The following is a 21,823-nucleotide window of genomic DNA, read 5'->3' as shown; positions in this document are numbered from 1 at the left end:
GTTGTTAATACACACTCAATACACGTTAACAACTAAGTTCTATCTATGTCATTTAAGTGTCATTATATGCTTGAAATTGGTCTTCTATCATCTCTATAGTACACTATTATATTCTTTTTCATATGAAGTGATATATATCATCTTATGGTGATTGAATTGTCCTCTATGATTGTTTAATTTCTTCCTTTAGTTTTTTTCTCTTAATAGGTAATCTACAAAAATTTTCTCATTTTTTTTCTTACCTTTTAATTTCATTTATTATTCTTTTAATTTATTATATCATTTTTTTTCAATTTATAGATTTTTTTTCTTTTCACCTTACTCCTTTAATTGAAATTTCTCATATGTTTATTTTAAACATTTCAGTCATATTCTTTTAATTTATTATTCAGTTCATATTTCATTTATAGAATTTTTAGCCTTTCAATTGTAATTTCTTATATATTTTTTTTATTTTGCTCTTTTTTTTCAATTTTTCCTTGGCACTTTTGTTGAAGTTGTTTTTTTCTTTTAATTTCATCATTCAATCAATTTTTTTGTTTTATTTTTTTTAGATTGACCTCCATTCTTTTGATTTGTTTTTCTTTTTATCAAAGCTATTTTTAAATTCAATTTAACTCTCCAATTGAAAATTTGAATCCCTCTAATTAATATTTTTTTTCACCCTCATTTTCTTATATCTTTTTGTGTAATTGATTTTTTTCTTATAATTTTATCTTTTAACATTTAATTTGTTACGGATTTGACTTTGTACGATTTTATTGTTCTACATTAATTTTTTTTATAGTATTTATTTTGTGATTGTCTTTAAGTTTTTTCTATGATTTTATTCCACTCTCATAACCTACATCACGTGTTTTGCATATCTTTTTTTAATATATTTTTTTTTAAGTTGTTATGTTTCTGTTTTATTTTTCAAGGTATTATTCTAATTTATCTATATATTTTTATATACAAATGAATTTTATTTTTTTATAATAAATAATATTTATTTTTAAAAAATATTGTTGATGTGTTTTTCCTTATGTAATATTTTTATGGCATGAGTTTTATTTAGTTAGTTTCATTTGCATTTATCATCTATTAAGTCCGAAGTTTTTTAGAGTGTGAATTTATCTTTATTGATTTAAATAAATAAGTTCAATAAACATAATTGATTGAATAACTCATTTATGTGATTGAATATCTTGATTTGCTTTCATCTCTTATTTTTTAAAGTTTTTTTCTTAGTTATTGTTAATGATATTTTTTATTTAAATAAATTATCATTAATTTATTTAATTAGATATTTGCATAGACTTGAATTGTTTTAATATAAAAAAACACATTGAAGCAACATACATACCCAATATTGGTTTTTGACAAAAACAAAGCGGGTTAAATGGCTAGTACTATTCAAATCATGTTCATTCAATTATATTTTTTGATAAACTTTTAAGGTTCACAACCTCAAAAATATCATTTTGTTATAATCTCTTTGTATGCATACATGCAATGCACTTCTGAATAAAGGACTCATATTATAAATACTATTATAAAAAACACTAAAAAAGGATGAAAGATTTATTGTAACAAAAATTATTATTTATTCTCTCATGTTTCATTATGAATTCACATGTCTATTTTTTTTATTTTTTAAATAATTGCATCTTTTTAGAGCTAAACTAAATGACAATCTATTTAAATTTGTTGAACAAGTACAAGATTGAAGTAACTAGACCAATATGAAAAAGGCATAAAAAATTGATGGTGGATTTAGCGTTCACATGAAAAGTTATGAGACCAAAATAAATTCAATAAAAAATAAATCAAAATAAATTATGAAGTCTAATTCTCATTTAACCTAGTATTAAATAATAAAATTGAAAATAATTAATTAAAAAACATAAAAAATGATTCCATGAAAAAAAAACACTATTCTAGTGAATAGTGTTTTGAGAAGAATGGTACCATAAATCCTCACCACTTTTTTTAGTTTTTTTTGTTAAGATTAATGAAATTATAATTATTAATTTATAAATTAAAATTATCTAGTGCTTATTTGTAAAGATATTTGATTAGGTGAGCCTATTCACTATTATTTTGGATGATTTAAGTGATTTAATGATCTAAATAATTTTATATGGGATCTATTTAAAAATATTATTATTATTATCTTTATTTCAAAAAGATTTTTTGCTCTTTATTTTTAATAATTTCAAAGTAATTTTTTATTCAAAATACTAAGTTATTATAATTAGGATGCACTATATTACGGGTTGAATCATTTTTTTTAACATAAGAAAATCAAAGTGTTTTCAATTTTTTTTAGTATAAACAAATTTAAACTATGTGAGGATTGATATAATATGACTCATTCTTTTTAACAGGTCTCAAAATATTTTAGATGACCGATAAAAACATAGTTTGATTCAAAATAAATATTTAAGATAATATTTTTTATATATGTAAAAATGAAGACGACAATATATTTGTTTGCTTCGAGTCATCTTAAGTTAACTTGGAAGTCAACATATCAAGTCATAAGATCATAATATCATCGTAGAAAAAAAATTATGAAGCTTAATTTAATAAAAAAATCCTTAATGCTAAATAATGAATTGAAAAAAAAAGTTAATTGAAAAGAAGATTTATAAAAATAATTTAAGTCAACATGTCAAACTTATGACTTGGATAATGAGATCAGGACAGTCCAATAAAAAAAAATTAAAATAAAATATGAAATTTAATTTTTAATAAATCTAGTGTTGAGAAATAAAATTAAAAAAAATCAATGAAAAAATACAAAAAAATAATTTGTGTTAATTAAGATTAACTGATCAAACTAATAACTTAAATTATGAGACAAGAACAAAAAATTAAAATAAAATAAAATATAAAATATAAAATTTAATATTAAATAATAAAATTAAAAAAATATTTATTAAAAAATCAAGTTAATTCCTAAAAATAATATTTTTCCACGTAATTTTTTTTCCTGGGTTAACGTAGCTTGATTTAAACCTTCCGTACAGGCTCCCTTACATCAACCTAGATTAGTTGAATGACTAAAATCATCGATGAGACCAAACTGATATAATCTAGGTGTCCTCAGATTAAACAGGGTAATCTCATGTTAGTTATAAAGCAAGCTTAGCAAAACTACCGGTTAAGCCTAATTACACGTGGCATTAGGGCCGACGAGGTTAAACGATTGGGAAATTTCTTACTCCACACCTTGACAGGACATGACATACATGTCAAGAAAGACAACATTTCTGGCTTCACACCTTGACAGGACATGGTATACATGTCAGGAAAGACGCATTCTATGTGACTGTCGGAAAATAATATATATTAATCATATATATATATATTCAACCAGTCTTTCATCTAAATGAACTCTCTATCACCGCAAGTGACACTGACTAGTGATGGTACAGTGATTGCCCTCTGAATTCAGTCTAATCAAGACGTTAAGATCCATATGAACCCTCTCTCCATGTTCCTTTCATTTTCATTTCCCCCCACTAAATCCCAATACAAATTAATGTCACATTTCAAGTTTTACAATATCCTGCTGTACTCATATAGTAAGATTTTTCTAGTCTTCGTTCATTAATCAATATGCATATCATGCCCCCCAAAGCTCTAGACGAGAACCTAACAGCAAAGTAATACCCCACCATGACAGCTTGTGCATAGAATTCAAGCTAGACTCCATGCAACAACTAGCTGGCAAGACTTACGGATGTTATCTCATACACATCTAATTAAGTGTATTTGGAGATTATCTGAAACTCCATGGCAGTACTTTGTCTTGTTGGTTAAAGGCCATTCAAGAAACCTTGAAAGTCATGAGTTCTTGTTGCATTGCCATGTGGTGTTACGAGATTGTTGTTTTGAATCTAAAAAGTAAACAATCGTCGGCTAATTTTTGTTGCCAAGATTGTGATGTGAATGTTGTTAACTTAGTTAACCATGGCATTTTGCTACCCTACTGCATGCCGACAGTCCTCACAATATTTCAACATTAATTCACGCACCAAGGTTCTGGTTTGTCCATCTTATATGTGGGATGAAGTCGTCGACTGAAGAAATTATCATGTCCCTGCAATCCATCTTTTTTAAATGATTTCAAAAGAATGTAAATGGGGAAAATAATTTATTTATTTTTGTATTCAATCAGAGGTTTAGTGAATACTGAGTAAAGCCTAAAAGGTCACGACTAGTTATTGGTATTTTTTATGGAATCACATCTCTAGTATTTATGTATAAAACTCGATAAATATTAAAAAAAAAATGAATCTGATAGTACACACATTCTGTCCTAATTCCTTACAATAGAACAAAAGCTTTCTAGAACAGTACAAATGTAACATTTTCCCTCTGCAGGGCATGCCATTCTCTTACAATTTACTCTAATGTTTTATTGCAGTGTGGGTACATGATGACCACAAACAAAAATTGCCTTGACGATATGCCAAGCATATTTTCTTTGTTTTGTCAGTTGATATTATGTACCTGGATCTCAGCTATAACAAGCGTTACTGTTTCACACCACAAGTTTCTCTAGAAATCTTTGTGTTAGGCCAGCAATTATCAAGAGCATGTGGGAATACAGCATGACCCGATCAGGCACCTTGTGCTTTGGGCAGACACTAGTGGTTCGAGGCTATCTAGACTTTGTGGAAAGCGGGGCTAGAGTGTCTGGTTGTGGTTTTGATGGGTCATGTCATTAGAAATTTAACTATATGATGGTTTTGGATAAGAGAGCTATTTTTTTTTCTATTTTTTTTAAGTAGTATAAAATGTTTGTACTAGAAATTATATTCAGATATTAAGAGAGCATGAAAATATTATCTTTTTTTATTTATGTTTTGTTTTAAAAGCTGCTAGCACTTGTTAATCTTAAGCATTTAAAATATTTCTTATATTTTTAATATTATTTTATATTAAAAAATTTATTATTGACCCCACTCTACACCATGCCAGTGCACATTAAATCAAGATCCAATTTCTCCATAGAAATCACAAGGGTGTTTTTGTCAATAATTGATACTATAGGACCAAGTGTCAAAAAAATATCTTTAAGGGCTATGCCCTCTCTAAAAAGGAGCTCTTTCAGTTAGTATCAGGTGTTGTCTTTGCCATCCGACCATCATTACAGGCAATGCTTCCCCTGCTTCTCTTGATAACAGGCCTCTGTATTTGTTTTTTTCCCCAAGTTTTGACTCGTTTAACCTGCTATCACCATTGAACAATCTGATAACAGCCTTATTCCCACTGCAATAATACTGAAAGTTTCTACTTGGGATTCTCAGGCTTTTGCAAACTCTTAAAACTAGATTCGTCACATGGAGATACTTTGAAGAAGGCATTTTTTACCCTTTCACCGATGCCTAGACGACATGAGTTGGATGCATTTTGATCCCAGGAAGTCATTAAGTGTAAAGATTCCAGTTAAGTGTACAGAATTTGAGAAGCTATACATATGATCAGCTGTTAGTAGCTTAAAATATACATTTGGCTAACCAGACTGATGTCTAATGTAATTCATCAAGATTGCACCATTGAAGGGAACACAATTTCAATCTAAGCCTGGTTGAAACTGAAGCAAGCAAGGAAGAATACACCTTATCAGGACTGAACTAGTTTCAGAATTCCTGTCCATACTTATTATTTCAGGCGAGGAGCACATCAGAGGTATCATCAAGGTTCTCATCTGAGCAAAAGGAAGGAAGGAGAAACAGGAAGTCAATATAAGCGCATGAATTGTAACACTTGGTGAATTCTGCTTCACAGTGTTAGGAAAAGCTAACATCCAAAGAATAAAAACTAATATAAGGAGAAGCTGACATCAAAAGATCAAAAAGTTATATCACCATGAACACTTAGTTGCCACAAGTTAGTTATTTCTCTGGTAACTTTTCTAAGTTCTCTAGTAATCTTTTCAAAATATTCTAGAGAACGCAAACTAGGGTTTGGCCTAGCGGTGAAAGGGGCTTGTTTTCTTCCACTGCACCTGGGTTCGAGTCCTAGCGTGCACGCCTGTCACCCCCGCGGTGCCTTACATGCCTACTGGGTTTGCAGGGTATTCAGTGGGCCGTGGGGATTAGTCGTGGTGCGCACAAGCTGGTCCGGATATCCCATGTAAATTAAAAAAAAAAAAAAGTTCTAAAGAACAAGATTTTATGAATTATATAAATAAAAACAAAGAAACAAAAAAAAAATGTTCTTCCATCTACCACCAAACACCAAGAGAACAAGATCCTCTTGAATGTTGCAAGGAAAGTAGGATATGCCATTTGTACAAGTCAAATACAAATGCAACAACTGCAAACAAATTCTTATGAAGCAAATGATGCAGAGAACAAAGTTTCATAACAATAGCCTCAATCATCAACCTCAGCCTTAATCTAGGTTCGAAGCTCCTCTTTGTACTCTTCAAATGTTCAAGGGAAAGTATCCAGAGTTCCATCTTCCACCACCCCAATTTCACTCCTCTTCACCATGACATACACGCGATATCAACCTAGAGCCTTGACTGACCAGGACAACTCCACCGGTGAATTCATACAGTGCATCGGCCAATGCGTCTGTACTCTGCATATCCAGATGATTGGTCGGTTCATCCAGTAACAGAATGCGAGGCCTCGGTATGTATATTTATGTGAGAACAATCCTGGCTTTCTGCGCCCCTGATAAGTTTGCTATAGGAGTAAGATGATTTTGCTCAAGTCCAAATTTACCCAGCTTCTCTCGAACAGCCTCCACTACGCTAAGGCCTTCTTGGTCCGGACGGAGACGGAGGAGGCACTGAACTGGTGTTTCATAAGAAGATCCACAAAGTGTTGCAAGTACCTTTTACTGTTCCTCCTACTCTAATAAATTGGCACAGAGCATTAAAAGACATATAAATCAACATATGAAAAAAGAAAGTTGATAGAATATGAACTTCTAATTTTAAAATTGAAACAAGAATCATTCCTCTGATCTTAAAATAATTTATTGTTCGAACCAACCAGACTCTTAATTACTCTCCTTAGAAAGGAGAGTAAGATTTTGGCAAGAGAAAACGTAAAAACATGAGTTCTAGAAAGACGAGAACTGTTCTTGATCTATAAAACATAGTCAGAATTGTCTTTATAGACAATCCTGATATTACTTCTTAAAAACAAACAAACACATCCTCTTAACGACACATCTTTATTTAAATTCATTCACTCTAACACCTTCCAATCCTCAACTTCTGACTCTGCCGCACTTTCAACCTCAGTTGGTAGCAAATCACCTTCAAGAAGACTGAGCAGAGTAGATTTTCCATACGTGAGTCCCCATATCGATACCCACATCAACGTTGGACAGCGTGAAATCCGATCGGTCTGGATGACTAAAGCTTACTTTATTGAGCTGCAACAGTGGTGGTGCTAGCTTAGTAGGTTCAGGAAAGTGTTTCTCGACACTTTAATCTCTCCACCTCTTTGGATGTTGAGGAAAGTGATAGTTTGTAGTTCATATTCCTTTTATTTTGGATATATGCAAATTATTACTAAGCACAAAGTGGTGGGTAGAGTTACGATTCCATTATAACACGAAAAAAAAAAATTGTTATTGTGTGAATTGTATATGATCATTAGAGGGAGCAAACTCAATTGCTACCCAACCAAACCTGTTGAGTTAAATTAGATTGATGAAGTGATAATTATATTTACTCTTATGTGCCATTTGGTCGATAAATGTAAGAAGTCAAAGGATGCTTGGATGATTTTAGGTATAATCTTAAAAATCATGGATAGTTACTGTATCCCCAAGTTATTAAGTCCAACGTTGTTTTTCCTGAGGCAAATGAAAATGCTGTCCATAAATCTGAATACATAGATGCAAAAGATATAGAAGTTTCATATACAAAATGTGAAACAACTAGAAAATATCACAGCAATACGTTTTAACTCATTGGCTAAAACCCTATAAATTCAACAAGAATATTAATTTTCTAACAAAAAGTATTGTCTTCAACTATATTCCCGACACCAGTACACTGAACTCAGTGGACTGGCCGGTCCATGAAAGTGTCTGTATCCTTGGTGCTCAATTGTTGATGAAGTTGCAGTCATTATAACCTGAAGCAATCATGAAGAGATTAATTAGTAATTATCAACATTGTTAGCTAAAAAGGAAAATATTATTAGCATTTCTTCACCTCCTTGAAATTGTATTCATACTTTTTTTTTTTTTGATTTAGGTGGGGTATCCGGGCCAGCTTACGCGCACCACGACTAATCCCCACTTGGAATTGTATTCATACTTACTTGGATCAGTAAAAAGGAAAATATTATTAGCATTTCTTCTCCTCCTTGAAATTGTATTCATACTTACTTGGATCAATTGTGACAAGCATGGCACTCCCACCAAAATCACAAGTGCCCCCACGAACCTTTGTTTTCTGCCAGTAACTATTGAAAGCATATGAAGCATGAGCAACCAGTGTATTGGGCTGAAAGCAATGCCCATTGGGCTGAATTTGTTTGCATTCGGCACCCGACCCGCAAGCATAGTCCAAGGCCTCTTGGATGATTGAATCAGGTACTGTTGGTTTTGCCACACACCAAACAGCATATTGTGGGTTCTTATGTGGCGGTGACGGCATGGCAGGTGGCGGGCAAACCATCGGTGGTTGATAGCCCGATGGGCTTGGAACATGTTTTGGTGGGCTAGGCTCATAATGAGGGGATTTCGGAGTCGGTGTTTGAGTGGGCGGGCCAGCAAAGTTATAAGACGGGCTTGGAGGTGGGTTTTGGATAGGTAAAATAGGTGCAAAGGGTGGTGGAGAGGCTGCTGGATTGTGGCTTATTGGAGATGGCAAAGCTGTTGAAGGTGATGGTGGACCAAATGGTGGGTTTATACAACAGGGAGGAGCGCTATTAGGTAAAGAAAGTGGTGACAATGATTCTAATGGTGGGAGGGACAATGGAGAACTAGCGCCATATTCTAAATCAGCTTTCGGCTCTGATAACTGATCAATCTTCACTTGATTTGACACCTCCGGTTCCTCCAACAATTGCATAGGAAGTCTTGCATCTGCAGCAAAACAAATTATAGGCATGAAAGGGATGTGAAAATGTAGATGCATAGACACACACTAGACATGCCAAATATATTCATAGAAGAGACTAAAAAGCTCTAAAAACAAGAATGAACATGTTACCACTAAGAGTAAAGAAGATAGGCGCTATAACGAGAACGTAAAATACTATAATCTCCATAAGGTCTACTAATCTTGGCTTGAAATGTAGCTGTCTTCAAAGCTCCAGAAGTGAAACTTCTAATAGAAAATGTTCTGACATCCCCCCTTGCAAGCTCATGGGGATATATAATTTATCCATGAAGAGAGGACTAACTACAAAGTGGAGGAAAGCGAGGAGGGTAGGAAAAAAGCAGGTGGACATAAGGTGGGCCTATCGACATAGAGAAACTAAAGATTATTCCCTTGCATTGCCATAATTATGTTAGAAGCTATCTTAGCAACACCAACCCAAAACTCAAAGATGTGTGATTGAAAGAGTAATCAGAAGGTTGTTTAACTAGGAATATATGCTTGCTTGGCAAGAGAGAAAAATTAAAGAAATGGAGTTTAACTCACCTTTTATATTGCTTGCTTTCTACTCAAAGATAACAAATGTTTGTTTTCTTGCTTTTCGTCCTATGTAATGTTCTTTCACTTGAGATTCCAGAATCATAGACACTGTCCGCTCTTAGGAAATAGTAACCATTGATTGTATGCTTATAATTAACCCGTAACATAAGACATTACAAAAGTTCAGAGTAAAGTGTTTGATAATGCGTTTGTACCGTATTTGAATAAAAATATATATTAAATTGTTATTCTGTTTTAATGATTTTGATATTAGGATACTCAAAACATGAAAAAATAAACAAGAGATAAGATAATAAATCAAAGGTAAGATTTAAGCTCTCTTGAGTTAGTTTATCATCTAGTTGTGATATTAGGATAACTCCATATAATATAAATGGAATAAAATTATAAAATTTAATTATCAAAACAATCCAATATTAAAAGATAAAATTAAAAAAATATTAATTAAAAAAAAACCGCAAGTAAAACTAGATTAACACTTCAAAGCTACAACTTCAAACATGATATTAAGATAACACCATATAAATAAAGTGAAAAACATAAAGATCTCATTCCCTAACCAATCCAATATTGAATAATGTAATTGGAAAAAAATAATTTTAAAAAATTACTTGAAAAAAATTGAAGTTAGCTTAAAATAATCTTCCAAATCTGTGACTCGGTTCATAAAGTTAGGATTACTTCATATAAGGCAAATATGAAAAATTCATGAAGTCAAATTCTCAATCAACTAAATGCTCAGAGATGAAATTGAAAAAAAAAAGTCATTTCAAAACAAAAAAAAATAGTAATCAATAAAATAAGGATTAAATTTGACATAAAAATATAGTAACATCAAATGTTGATGGATAAAATTAAAAAAAATTCAATTAATAATAGGATCTAAAACAAAACAAATTGCAGTAAAAAAAAATAAGGACCGGATTTGATATAAATATTAAATAAAACCAAATGCTAAGTGAAAAATGCAAAGCTAATCTTCCAAACACATGACCTAGTTTATAAAGTTAGGATTAATCCATATAAGACAAATATAAAAAAATTCATGAAGTCAAATTTTCAATCAGTTAAATGCTCAGAGATGAAATTGAAAAAAAAATCATTTCAAAACAAAATAAATAATAATCACTAAAATGAGGACTAAACTTGATATAAAAATACAATGACACTAAATATTAATAGATAAAATTAAAAATAAATTCAATTAAGAATAGGATCCAAAATAAAACAAATTACAATTAAAAGAATGAAGACTAGACTTGATATAAAAATTAAAAAAATTAAAAAACCCCTAAACAAAATAAATAATAAAAAAATAAAGATTAAATTTGATATCAAAATAAAATGACAAGATATCTTTTAATTTCAACAAACTAGCTAGAATCCATAGGAAAGAAGAGAAAAGAGAGAGGAGAAGAAAATAAATTTGTCATAACCTTACCACCACTCCATTGCTAACATGTGTCTAACCAATAAGAAAAGCATGTTGTGCCACTTCTAACATCATCGTGGGAACTGACTTTTGTCTATTAGAAAGCTACATGCGTTATCTAAACACAGTGGGCTTCCTCCATATAATGATACATTTGTTGTGCATGATATTCAATTTTTCCTTCTCGCTTACCCCAATCCTCATATTTGTTTTAATTTTAATTTTAATTTTAGTTTCTTAATACTTAATTATTTTAAATTAGTAAAAATTTTGTTTTAGTTTGCAAAATTAAGTGTTAGTCAAAAAAAAAATCTCAATATTGGAAAGTCCTTGTATCAAAACAAACAAAAAAACTTATTAAGTCAAATCTCAAATAAAGTCAATAGAAAAGAATTGAATTAAATATAAAAATAATTAAGGGACCATTATTATAAAAAAGCCATCAAGTTATCCATGACCATCCAAATCAGTCACTCCCTAATGTTGGTGAAAATAAAAGGGATTGAGAATTTCCTTAAGCTTTAAATTTTGTAATTAAAGCTCTAATTATTTTAAATTAATAAAACTAAATTTTATTTGCTAAAATGAGCAACATAACGTTTCCTCAGCTCCTCAAGATCAATATACATTGGCATGAAAAATAAATCACCAAGAGTAAATTGCATATCAAAATAAGATTAAAGAATCAAATAAGAAGAAGAAAAAAAATTAGGAGCCAAAGTATAAAAATTCTATGAACCCAAAAATGCTTCTCCCGAGGGTCTATAATTAAATACCAGCTCTCTTTATTTTATTTTATTAATGTACTAGTTCTTTTTTTAAATAAATTAACTTGTTTTTAATTTGTTTTTATTAGGATAACTCTATATAATATAAATTAAATAAAATTATAAAATTCAATTATTAAAACAATTCAATATTAAAATATAAAATTAAAAAAATATTAATTAAAAAAAAACCGCAAGTAAAACTAGATTAACACTTCAAAGCTACAACTTCAAACATGATATTAAGATAACACCATATAAATAAAGTAAAAAAAATAAAGATCTCATTTCCTAACCAATCCAATATTGAATGATGTAATTAGAAAAAATTAATTTTAAAAAATTACTTGAAAAAAAATTGAAGTCAGCTTAAAATAATCTTCCAAATCCGTGACTCGGTTCATAAAGTTAGGATTATTTCATATAAGACAAATATGAAAAATTCATGAAGTCAAATTTTCAATCAACTAAATGCTCAGAGATGAAATTGAAAAAAAAAAGTCATTTCAAAACAAAAAAAAATAGTAATCAATAAAATAAGGATTAAATTTGACATAAAAATATAGTAACATCAAATGTTGATGGATAAAATTAAAAAAAATTCAATTAATAATAGGATCTAAAACAAAACAAATTGTAGTAAAAAAAAATAAGGACCGAATTTGATATAAATATTAAATAAAACCAAATGCTAAGTGAAAAATGCAAAGCTAATCTTCCAAACACATGACGTAGTTCATAAAGTTAGGATTAATCCATATAAGACAAGCATAAAAAAATTCATGAAGTCAAGTTTTCAATCAGCTAAATGCTCAGAGATGAAATTAAAAAAAAAATCATTTCAAAACAAAATAAATAGTAATTACTAAAATGAGGACTAAACTTGATATAAAAATACAATGACACTAAATATTAATAGATAAAATTAAAAATAAATTCAATTAAGAATAGGATCCAAAATAAAACAAATTACAATTAAAAGAATGAAGACTAGACTTGATATAAAAATTAAAAAAATTAAAAAACCCCTAAACAAAATAAATAATAAAAAAAATAAAAAATAAATTTGATATCAAAATAAAATGACAAGATATCTTTTAATTTTGACAAACTAGCTAGAATCCATTGGAAAGAAGAGAAAAGAGAGAGGAGAAGAAAAAAAATTTGTCATAACCTTACAACCACTCCATTGCTAACATGTGTCTAACCAACAAGAAAAACATGCTGTGCCATTTCTAACATCATCGTGGGAACTGACTTTTGTCTATTAAGAAAGCTACATGTGCTATCTAAACACAGTGGGCTTCCTCCACATAATGATACATTTGATGTGCATGATATTCAATTTTTCCTTCTCGCTTACCCCAATCCTCATATTTATTTTAATTTTAATTTTAATTTTAGTTTCTTAATACTTAATTATTTTAAATTAGTAAAAATTTTGTTTTAGTTTGCAAAATTAAGTGTTAGTCACAAAAAAAAAACTCAATATTGGAAAGTCCTTATATCAAAACAAACAAAAAAAGTTATTAAGTCAAATCTCAAATAAAGTTAATAGAAAAGAATTGAATTAAATATAAAAATAATTAAGGGACCATTATTATAAAAAAGCCATCAAGTTATCCATGACCATCCAAATCAGTCACTCCCTAATGTTGGTGAAAATAAAAGGGATTGAGAATTTCCTTAAGCTTTAAATTTTGTAATTAAAGCTCTATATATTTGAAAAACAGCTATCATATAATCAAACCCTAAATTAATGCTTGAACTTGTACAAGATGCATCATCTACCAATCTGGTCAGTCTTCCACACAAATTGTCAATATATAGCTGTCATAAATATACTAGAAGGGTGCATTTAAAACGATAACCTTAACTAAGAAAGTCCTCCCTGTTTTCTTTGATAATTATCACAAAGGACTTTTGACTTTTCATGACCTAAATTCACGGTTGGGACGCTGGTGGCAAACTTGTTTGGTTGGTGTATCTGTCCAAGAAATTTTTTTTGACCTTTCCTTTAGTTATATTGATTTGGTCTGATCTTTCCCAATAATATTGATATAAAACTATATATATTCACAATAAAATAATTACACAGTTTAATTATAAAAAAAAAACTCTCGACAGCAACATAGATTTATTTATTGTAATTGATTATGCAGGATTTTTTCAACCATGTTTTAGTGATTTTTTTTAATTATTTTTGTTTAAGAAATTAATATATTCTGTTGTTAGGTGTAGTAATTAGAAGATGAGGGGCCCTATTTTCAATTGCATCTGATGAACCTAAGTTTCAATTGGCTTCTTTCCTAATTTAAATTCGATTGAGGCAGAGTTTTTCTCTTCGAAAATTAACATAGAATTCGATCTGCCTTTGTAAAATTTGTTTAAAAGAATTTTCCTTTTTCTTGTTTTTCTTCAACAGAACTTGTAGTTTTTCCTCTCTTTTTTTTAGTATATAGAGCTTATAGTTTTTCTGATTAATAACCCGACCTTAAAAATATAAAATATATATTATGAATATTTTTTTTCACATTTATTAAGTGTTATTTTTCTCTAATTCATAAAGTACCATGGATGAATTTGGTGATTCATTTACTCAGTTGGATTGGATTTTATTTAAAATTAAATTGAAAATTAATCCAATTAAATTTAATTGATAAAAATAATATCTTATAAAAATAAATATACATTTCAAATATTTTTATTAAGTGTTATATTTTTTTATTCTTGAAACATGACGGATTACTTCGGTGATTTGTGTACTGAGAATTTAGTTTGAGGTGGACTTTATGTTAAATAAGTTAAAAATTGATCCAAACAAATGTAATTGACATCATCCTAAAAATATAAATATATATTTCAAATATTTATTCCTCATTTCTTAAGTAGAGAACTCCCAATTTCCCTTTAATCTTCAAAATTCCGATCAATTAAAAAAAGAAAGAAGGAGGAGACATCAAAGCTAATAATAAGTTGTATGTATTAATTTGACATTTTAGCAATTCAAATTTTATAAAACCTCTATTACATGATAAATCATAAAATTTCAAAAAAGAAAATAAATAATCTATAAATGAAAAATAAAGATATATCAAATATTAAATAAAAAAGAATAACTTAAATATTTGTTGTGGCTAAACACGAGTCAATGCTTGGTGCCGGTAGTGTATTTGTTTCCACAACAAGGACTTGGACCCTCTTTAATTCCTCCAAGTATCCTATTTTTAGTAAACTTATGTCCTATACTAGGACGTGGACCCTTCTTAATTCCTCCAAAAGTCCCACTACTAGTAAACTCATGTCCTACACCGGGGTTTGGACCTTCCTTAATTCCTCCTAGTGTTCCACTGTTGGTGAACCTATGTCCTACGCCGGGGCTTGGACCCCCCTTAATTCCTCCAAGTGTCCCACTGTTGGTGAATTCATGTCCTACTCCAGGGCTAGGACCCTCCTTAATCCCGCCTAGTGTTCCACTGTTGGTGAGCTCATGTCCTACACCAGGGCTTGGACCCTCCTTAATTCCTCCAAGTGTCCCACTATTAGTGAACGCATGTCCTACACCAGGACTAGAACCTTCCTTAATCCCGCCTAGTGTTCCACTATTAGTGAATGCATGTCCTGCACCAGGGCTTGGACCCTCCTTAATTCCACCAAGTATCCCACTGTTGGTGAACTCATGTCCTATACCAGGGTTTGGACCACTGTTAGTGAATGCATGTCCTGCACCAGGACTAGAACCATCCTTAATCCCGCCTAGTATTTCACTGTTGGTGAACTCATTTCCTACACCAGGACTAGGACCCTCTTTAATTTCTCCAAGTATTTCACTGTTGATAAACCCATGTCCTACACCAGGACTAGGACCATCTTTAATTCCTTCAAGTGATAACACATCAAAGAAACTCTCAGTACCTCCGCTAGCAGCAGAGTTTCCTGACTTCATGATGTTGAAGGGACGGGCTTCAGTAGTCCCAATGAAGAAGAGGGAGATCACCATCAAGAGAATGACAAAGAAGCTGAGAGATTTGAGCGTGGTTGCCATGCTAATTGACGTCAAAAACAAATTAACAAGTACTTTATATCTAGCTAGAGATCAAACTGATGCTTTGTTGGTGCAAGGAAGTATATGAGATCGATAATGGAGTTTGCAGGAGTCCATGTGGGTATTTATAGAGTTAATTGGCTTGTAAGATTAGGCTTCTTTGACTGGAAATTCGGGCATGCAAACCATTCAACCAAACGTGAGGCTAATGGCAGAGAATGTGATCAGTGCCTAGCCAGCTAGGAAGCAACGAGGGATGTTCATAATTTGATCATCTAGCTTGATAGTCCAAATTGGAAGGTGTAGAATAGAAAGCGTTAATGTTAGAATGTTGAAGCTGATAATTCCTCTATGTTTTCCTTCTTCCATGAGATCGGAGCCCGAGTCATGGGAAATTTCTCTTAATCAAAGAGCTAGAATGGAGACCAAAGACCATGCAATCTTTGAATTCTATGGGTGACACGGTTAGTCAAATGTCAAAGGTCACATGCTTCAAAAGATCAAGAGAGGAATAGAGCAATAGAACTGGATTAGGTGCATTTATTCAAGTTCGTATTCCCTTCGACTAGGTAACAAGAAAAGTCCAACACCAGTATTGACAATGGCACTCGTTATATTGAGACTCATTTTTTTAGCTGACCATCTTGCACTCTACATATTATTATTATTATTATTATAAATAATCTATTTTTAGCTGACCATCTTGCACTCTACACATTATTATTATTATTATTATTATTATAAATAATCATAGTTATAAAACTGAATTTACTCCATGACCTGCCGGTATAAAACTTAAATTACCGATTAGATTGATCACCCGGTTTAATCCAAAAACATATAGTTTGTTTTAAGATTTTATAAATTTTGAAAATTTAAAATATCTGGTCCATCCTTTGCCACTGTGTTTGCATTTGTAAATCATACAAATTCAAAACAACTGGCTTCAAAGATATATCCACATTGTGATTCAAGTCCTCCAGTATTTTTTTGGGTCTGGATCAGACCCATTCTAAAGCCCACCCATTTCCCATTTCAAATGGGCTTCACCCAAAAACAAAAAAACCACTGATTTTGGAGGTTGATAGCGAGCCGAATCAGGGGGGTAATCAAACCAAACCATGTATTAATTAATGGCAGCAGCGATGAAGGAGTCAAAACCCGCAGCTCTGTATTTTCTCTTTTATATTTTCTAATGCTGTGAAGAGTCAAAACCCACTGCTCTGCATTTTCCCTGTTTCTCTTCTATATTTTCTAAAATTGTGAAGAGTCAAAACCCACTGCTCTGTATTTTGCCCTGTTTTTGATAGTTATAACTCCGAGTATCATGAGTTTTTTTAAAACCAAATTGTCTGTTCACATCGCTCTGCTTTAACACCATCTTAAATAAAGTTCTAACTGATTATAGCCTTATTCATACCACATTGCTCTACAAAAACACACAACACAAGAAACTGGGGAAAAAAGAGAGCTAGTATTTAGCAGTAGAGGTTGGTTCAATGGAAAAATTAGTTCTGCCACGCAGATTTTTAATGTCCACATTGCTAAAATACACGGGGTATTTCTCATAGCTTTACTTTTTTTTAAGTGTTTTTAGTATCAGTTTAGGATAACATTTTAACAGGAGTTTTTATCCATTTTTTTTTAAAAAAAATTGCTTAAAATTATTTTTTTTTATTTTTTCCATTTTTTTTTAAAAATTGCTTAAAATTTTTATTTTTTTATTTTTTTTATCCTTTTGATATTATAAATAAATTTTAAAAACTAAAATAAAAATATTTTAATATATTTTCAAACAAAAAACAACCATTACTACTCTTTCAAATATCCTTCTTAACTTAAAAAACATTAAATTAATATTTTTTAGTACTTTTTAATCATTTTAATATGCTAATCTCAAAATAAAAAAATTCAATATATTTTTTAAAAGCATTATCCATTACGAAAAACAACCACTGCTACCATTTTAAATATCCTTCTTATCTTGAAAAAATATTAAATTCATATTTTATTAGTACTTTTTAATAATTTTAATATATTAATCTCAAAATAAAAAAATTAATATATTTTTTAAAAGCATTATCCATTATAATCTCAAACATTACAATAAGAGTAGAGGTACAGCTCCAATAATCTCAAAGATAATGAGAGAAAAATGTCAATATATATATAGAAATTTTTTACTTTGATCCCTGTACTTCTTTATTTTCACAATGTCAACCTTAAGGCTTGCATGAAGGTGCATAATTCACTTTGGTTATCCTCCATTCTACTATTCTAGTTTGAAATGAGACACAGCTCGGGTTACCGTGGATCCAAGGGCAAGAAAGGACAAAAAGTGTCCTAAAATTTACTTAATGTACCTCTTTTCTTTTGCAACGGTCACTTTTTGTGTCTTGTTCAACATTTGTCACCTCTTTTGGTCCCTAAAACAGTTGGGTCTTTATTTCAAACTCTGCAAAAAATAACGGTCACAAAACAAAGAAAAAGATCCAACTCCAAAAATGAAAAGGAAACAAGTAGAAGAGGAGGAGCAGGAGGAGGAGGAGGAGACAGCAAGGCTTATTTCCTGTAAAGTGGTAGAATATTTAGAGCCAGTGATGTCAAAAGAGCTTCTCTTCAAGTTCCCAGATAACTCTGCCTTCGATTTCGACTACGCTCAGAGCTCAATATGGTCTCCTTTAGTGCCAAGAAATTACAGCCCCATGGATTTGGACTTGGTTACTCCAACAAAAATAGCATTTGGGTTTGTCTCAGAATTGGACAACAAGAACAGCGGTAGAAGTGGTTCCAAGAAACTCAGCTCCAGCATCAAGAAGAAGAAGAAGATGATGATGAAGAAGATGGCTATCAGTACAACTGCCTTCAACGGTAGTCTTAGTAAGTTGAAGATAAGGAAGCATAAGGTTAAGGTCTCTGAGTTCTCTCCAACTTCAATTAAGACTTCTTGTGTTCCCTTTGCTACCAAGGTAAATTTTAGTCCTTAGTATCCTTATAGTCTTTGACAATTTGAGTAAAATGTTTTGATTAAAAGAAAAAAATGTGAAGAATATTTATACAAGATCCATAGAAGAGCAAGGATATAGAGTTCTTTGTCCTTCATAATGTTTGTAAAATGGATGCCCCTTCTAGATCCTTTAATGTGAATCCTTTTCTTCTTTATTGTTATTAACTTTAACCCTTTGATTATTTATTGTTTAGTGTTGTAATGACCATGTTAATTATCATAAATGGTTGCTACATGTGTTCAGGGATGGAATAAAGTGCTGAAAGCTGCCACAAAACATTTCAAGAAAAGGAAGATGAAAGATCCCACAGCCCATGTGAAGCTTTCCAATTATTTGAGAGATGTATAGCAATTGAATTATTGAATTCATTGCTCAGCTGATTTCAATTCCTTTGTGATTGTTCTCAACTAGATTAATCAATTGGATGGTATCTAGATTGTATTTGTAGCACTTATTCTTTAAAAGCTATAATAAATTTCAGATTCTCTTGTCAAAAACATGTGAAATTGTGTTAATTATTGCATCTTCATGTCAAAAGACTCGAAACATCTGTTCAAGGCTGCATTTCAATCTCATCATGCAATGGATTACTCTTCAAGATAAGCATGCTTGAGGGGATCGAAAAGAACCAACAGAACCTGATGAAGAACATGTGATGGTTCAAGCTACCTGGGCTGGCATGGAGCCCAACTTGACCAGGACTAGCAGATCAGAGGCACATAGTTAAGTTAACCCACTACGCCACTAAAAGAACCAACAGAACCTGATGGAAAAGTGTTTTCTTAAATTTAATTGACGAAATGCTATTTTTTAAGACTAGTTGGGGCAAATATATTTTCCGTTTCAGTTGCTAGATTGTTTTTTCAGCAATGAATTTTAATTTTATCTGCAACTAATTTGATAGTTGTCAAGCATCCAAATTAACCTAAGAACTAAGATCAACAAGTCTAAAGTTATTACCAAAGAATACTCAAGGAACAAGTTTAAGAACAATGAAGAGAAAATATAAAAGAAAGAGTTCTCTTTTTGGTCCTATAAACACTTATTTACCATAGATTAATAATTAAATAAGTTTATTAATTAACTACAAATAATTAATAATTCAGCTGTTATTCTCAATTCAAGAATTCAGAAAAATCCCGCTGAGACCTTTTTTAAATTCGATGGCGTTGTTTCTTCATTGTCCAGAAAAAATAAATTAGGTATCAAGGTTTTAAAATTCAAATCCAAAGCTTTGTCTATTGTTTTGATAAAATTTTAAACTTTAGTTGATCATCAAATCAAATACTTGTTACTTCTTTCATGTATATTAAGATGTTTTCTAGCATTTTTGAGCAACAAAACATCTCAAGGACTATTGAATCATCTGCGTTAATTTGTACATAATTGCAAATTCTACACCTGTAACTGCAGATTCACCAACAACTGAAATTGTAATTGAAGATACTATTGTAACCGAAGATTTTGGGTCAACTTTACAAGCTATTATCACTGATCATGCATAATGAAAAAAGAATGAAATCTTGGGATTCAATCTTTACTGTATATATAAATTCTGCTGGAAATAATTGTAATACACACACACACACACACACACACACATACTGCTATAATCTTGGAAAGAAATACGAAAAACAATCTTCATTCCATATCATTTTGTATAATTTTCTATAATGACCTGTTTTTTTCCCATTCCCTGCTCCATTAATTTTACAAGCTAAAAGCTTATGTTCCAAACTAATCCTTCATGGTTACAACTTATTGCTAGTATAAAACCTTTTCTTTTGCAGATCGTCCCATGGCAGACTCTGCAAGCTGATCAAATCTTTAATGGCAAAATAGAGCTACAAAACCATAACCATTATCAGAGAAGATTTTTTGAAAACACATTCTCTAGTCAAGATCTTTCCTTAACAATCATTCTCTATCCCGTTATGCCAGTCAAAAACTTGGAAATATCTGTATCTTTTATAGTTGCAGATGGCCTGTTACTCCTACAATTTTAGTTCATGAAACCAAAACCTGTTAATAAATGGGAGTGACAAACATAGCAACAATTGGGGTAACAAAGTTTTTATTTAATTGGTTTTTTTATTTTTTTAAATGGAGTTGATAGAAATATAATTTTTTTTATTTTTTATAAAATTATTATGATTTTATAAGAGTTGTGAGGTTAGTAAGTTAATTTATGTTAACTCAAGTAGTTTTATTTTTGAATTTTTTTTATTTAATATTGAATTGATAATAAATTAATTTTTATAATTTTATTTTAATTAATTTTCTATAAAATTATCATAAACTTATAATCTAAATTAAAGATTTAACCTGCTGGATGGATAAAATATATTATTTTCTTAAATTTTGAAAAAAAAAATATTAATATCGCTTGTACATTGTTTTTGTTAAAAAAATTGATGGAACACCAGAGAATGATCTAGTTCTTTGCTATCACCACTTCTTTCTTTCTTTCTTTTATACGCAGCACATTCACACCATCGTGCAACCATCAGCCATCATTTTTTTTAATAAGATTGCCACGTGGACACAAAGTACAGACCTCATTGTGCTAGCTTTGGGTCGAGCTTCATTTATTCACGAAGAGATCTTTTTCTTTCTTTCTACAATATTATTTATTTTATTAACAGATCAAATTTATTTCAATATCATGCGATGTAATGGACAGCTGAAGAGCTTTAAATATGATTAAATTAACCTTCTCTACCTTTTCATCTCCTAGCTAACAATGTTACCTAAATTGTTGCTATGTCTGTCACTTCTATTGACTAATAGGTTTTCGTTTGATTCAATAAAATTGTAGGAGTAAAAAGGAAAGGACCAACAGCAACTACAAGAAGATAGAAGAATCATACAGCGATTTCCAAGTTTTCTACTGACAATAAAAAGATAGAAGCAATTGCTGCTGCTTTGTCTAGG

General features: G+C 30.7%; 3 protein-coding genes across 4 annotated transcripts; 1 reads left to right on the top strand and 2 right to left on the bottom strand.

Annotated features, from left to right (window-relative positions):
* Positions 1-7,834: 7,834 nt before the first annotated feature.
* On the bottom strand, positions 7,835-9,359 carry LOC105109391 (sulfated surface glycoprotein 185-like). The gene is made up of 3 exons (XM_011004100.1): positions 9,188-9,359; positions 8,359-9,060; positions 7,835-8,102 (listed from the first exon to the last, which is right to left on the bottom strand). The coding sequence occupies exons 1-3, from the start codon at positions 9,243-9,245 to the stop codon at positions 8,071-8,073; spliced, it is 792 nt and encodes a 263-aa protein (XP_011002402.1). The 5' UTR covers positions 9,246-9,359; the 3' UTR covers positions 7,835-8,070.
* A 5,443-nt stretch (positions 9,360-14,802) lies between these two features.
* LOC105109389 (basic salivary proline-rich protein 3-like) lies at positions 14,803-16,078 on the bottom strand. Of its 2 annotated transcripts, none has more exons than XM_011004099.1 (2): positions 15,227-16,078; positions 14,803-15,037 (listed from the first exon to the last, which is right to left on the bottom strand). In XM_011004099.1, exons 1-2 carry the CDS (start codon positions 15,879-15,881, stop codon positions 14,985-14,987), a joined length of 708 nt encoding a protein of 235 aa, XP_011002401.1. In that variant the 5' UTR covers positions 15,882-16,078; the 3' UTR covers positions 14,803-14,984. The 2 variants fall into 2 exon arrangements, with proteins under 2 accessions (XP_011002401.1, XP_011002400.1); XM_011004098.1 differs by having other exon boundaries at positions 14,936-15,517; positions 15,557-16,076.
* Positions 16,079-18,341: 2,263 nt separating this feature from the next.
* Positions 18,342-19,386, top strand: LOC105109387 (uncharacterized). Its single transcript, XM_011004097.1, has 2 exons — positions 18,342-18,850; positions 19,133-19,386. The coding sequence occupies exons 1-2, from the start codon at positions 18,386-18,388 to the stop codon at positions 19,235-19,237; spliced, it is 570 nt and encodes a 189-aa protein (XP_011002399.1). The 5' UTR covers positions 18,342-18,385; the 3' UTR covers positions 19,238-19,386.
* The last annotated feature ends 2,437 nt before the right edge of the window (positions 19,387-21,823 follow it).

This window comes from Populus euphratica, unplaced genomic scaffold (genome assembly GCF_000495115.2).
Source record: "Populus euphratica unplaced genomic scaffold, PopEup_1.0 scaffold215.1, whole genome shotgun sequence".
NCBI lineage: Eukaryota > Viridiplantae > Streptophyta > Magnoliopsida > Malpighiales > Salicaceae > Populus > Populus euphratica.
Note: the sequence above shows the minus strand (reverse complement) of the source record. Positions and strands in the feature narration are given on the sequence as shown.

Excerpts from the sequence above, each read along its gene's own strand:
- LOC105109391 (XM_011004100.1), bottom strand. The coding sequence starts at position 9,245 with ATGGAGATTATAGTATTTTACGTTCTCGTTATAGCGCCTATCTTCTTT. Across the intron at positions 9,061-9,187 it reads TATCTTCTTTACTCTTAGTG|ATGCAAGACTTCCTATGCAA; the intron begins GTAACATGTTCA and ends GTTTTGCTGCAG. Across the intron at positions 8,103-8,358 it reads GCTTGTCACAATTGATCCAA|GTTATAATGACTGCAACTTC; the intron begins GTAAGTATGAAT and ends TGATTGCTTCAG.
- LOC105109389 (XM_011004098.1), bottom strand. The coding sequence starts at position 15,881 with ATGGCAACCACGCTCAAATCTCTCAGCTTCTTTGTCATTCTCTTGATG. Across the intron at positions 15,518-15,556 it reads TTCTAGTCCTGGTGCAGGAC|ATGAGTTCACCAACAGTGGG; the intron begins ATGCATTCACTA and ends CTGGTATAGGAC.
- LOC105109387 (XM_011004097.1), top strand. The coding sequence starts at position 18,386 with ATGAAAAGGAAACAAGTAGAAGAGGAGGAGCAGGAGGAGGAGGAGGAG. Across the intron at positions 18,851-19,132 it reads GTGTTCCCTTTGCTACCAAG|GGATGGAATAAAGTGCTGAA; the intron begins GTAAATTTTAGT and ends ACATGTGTTCAG.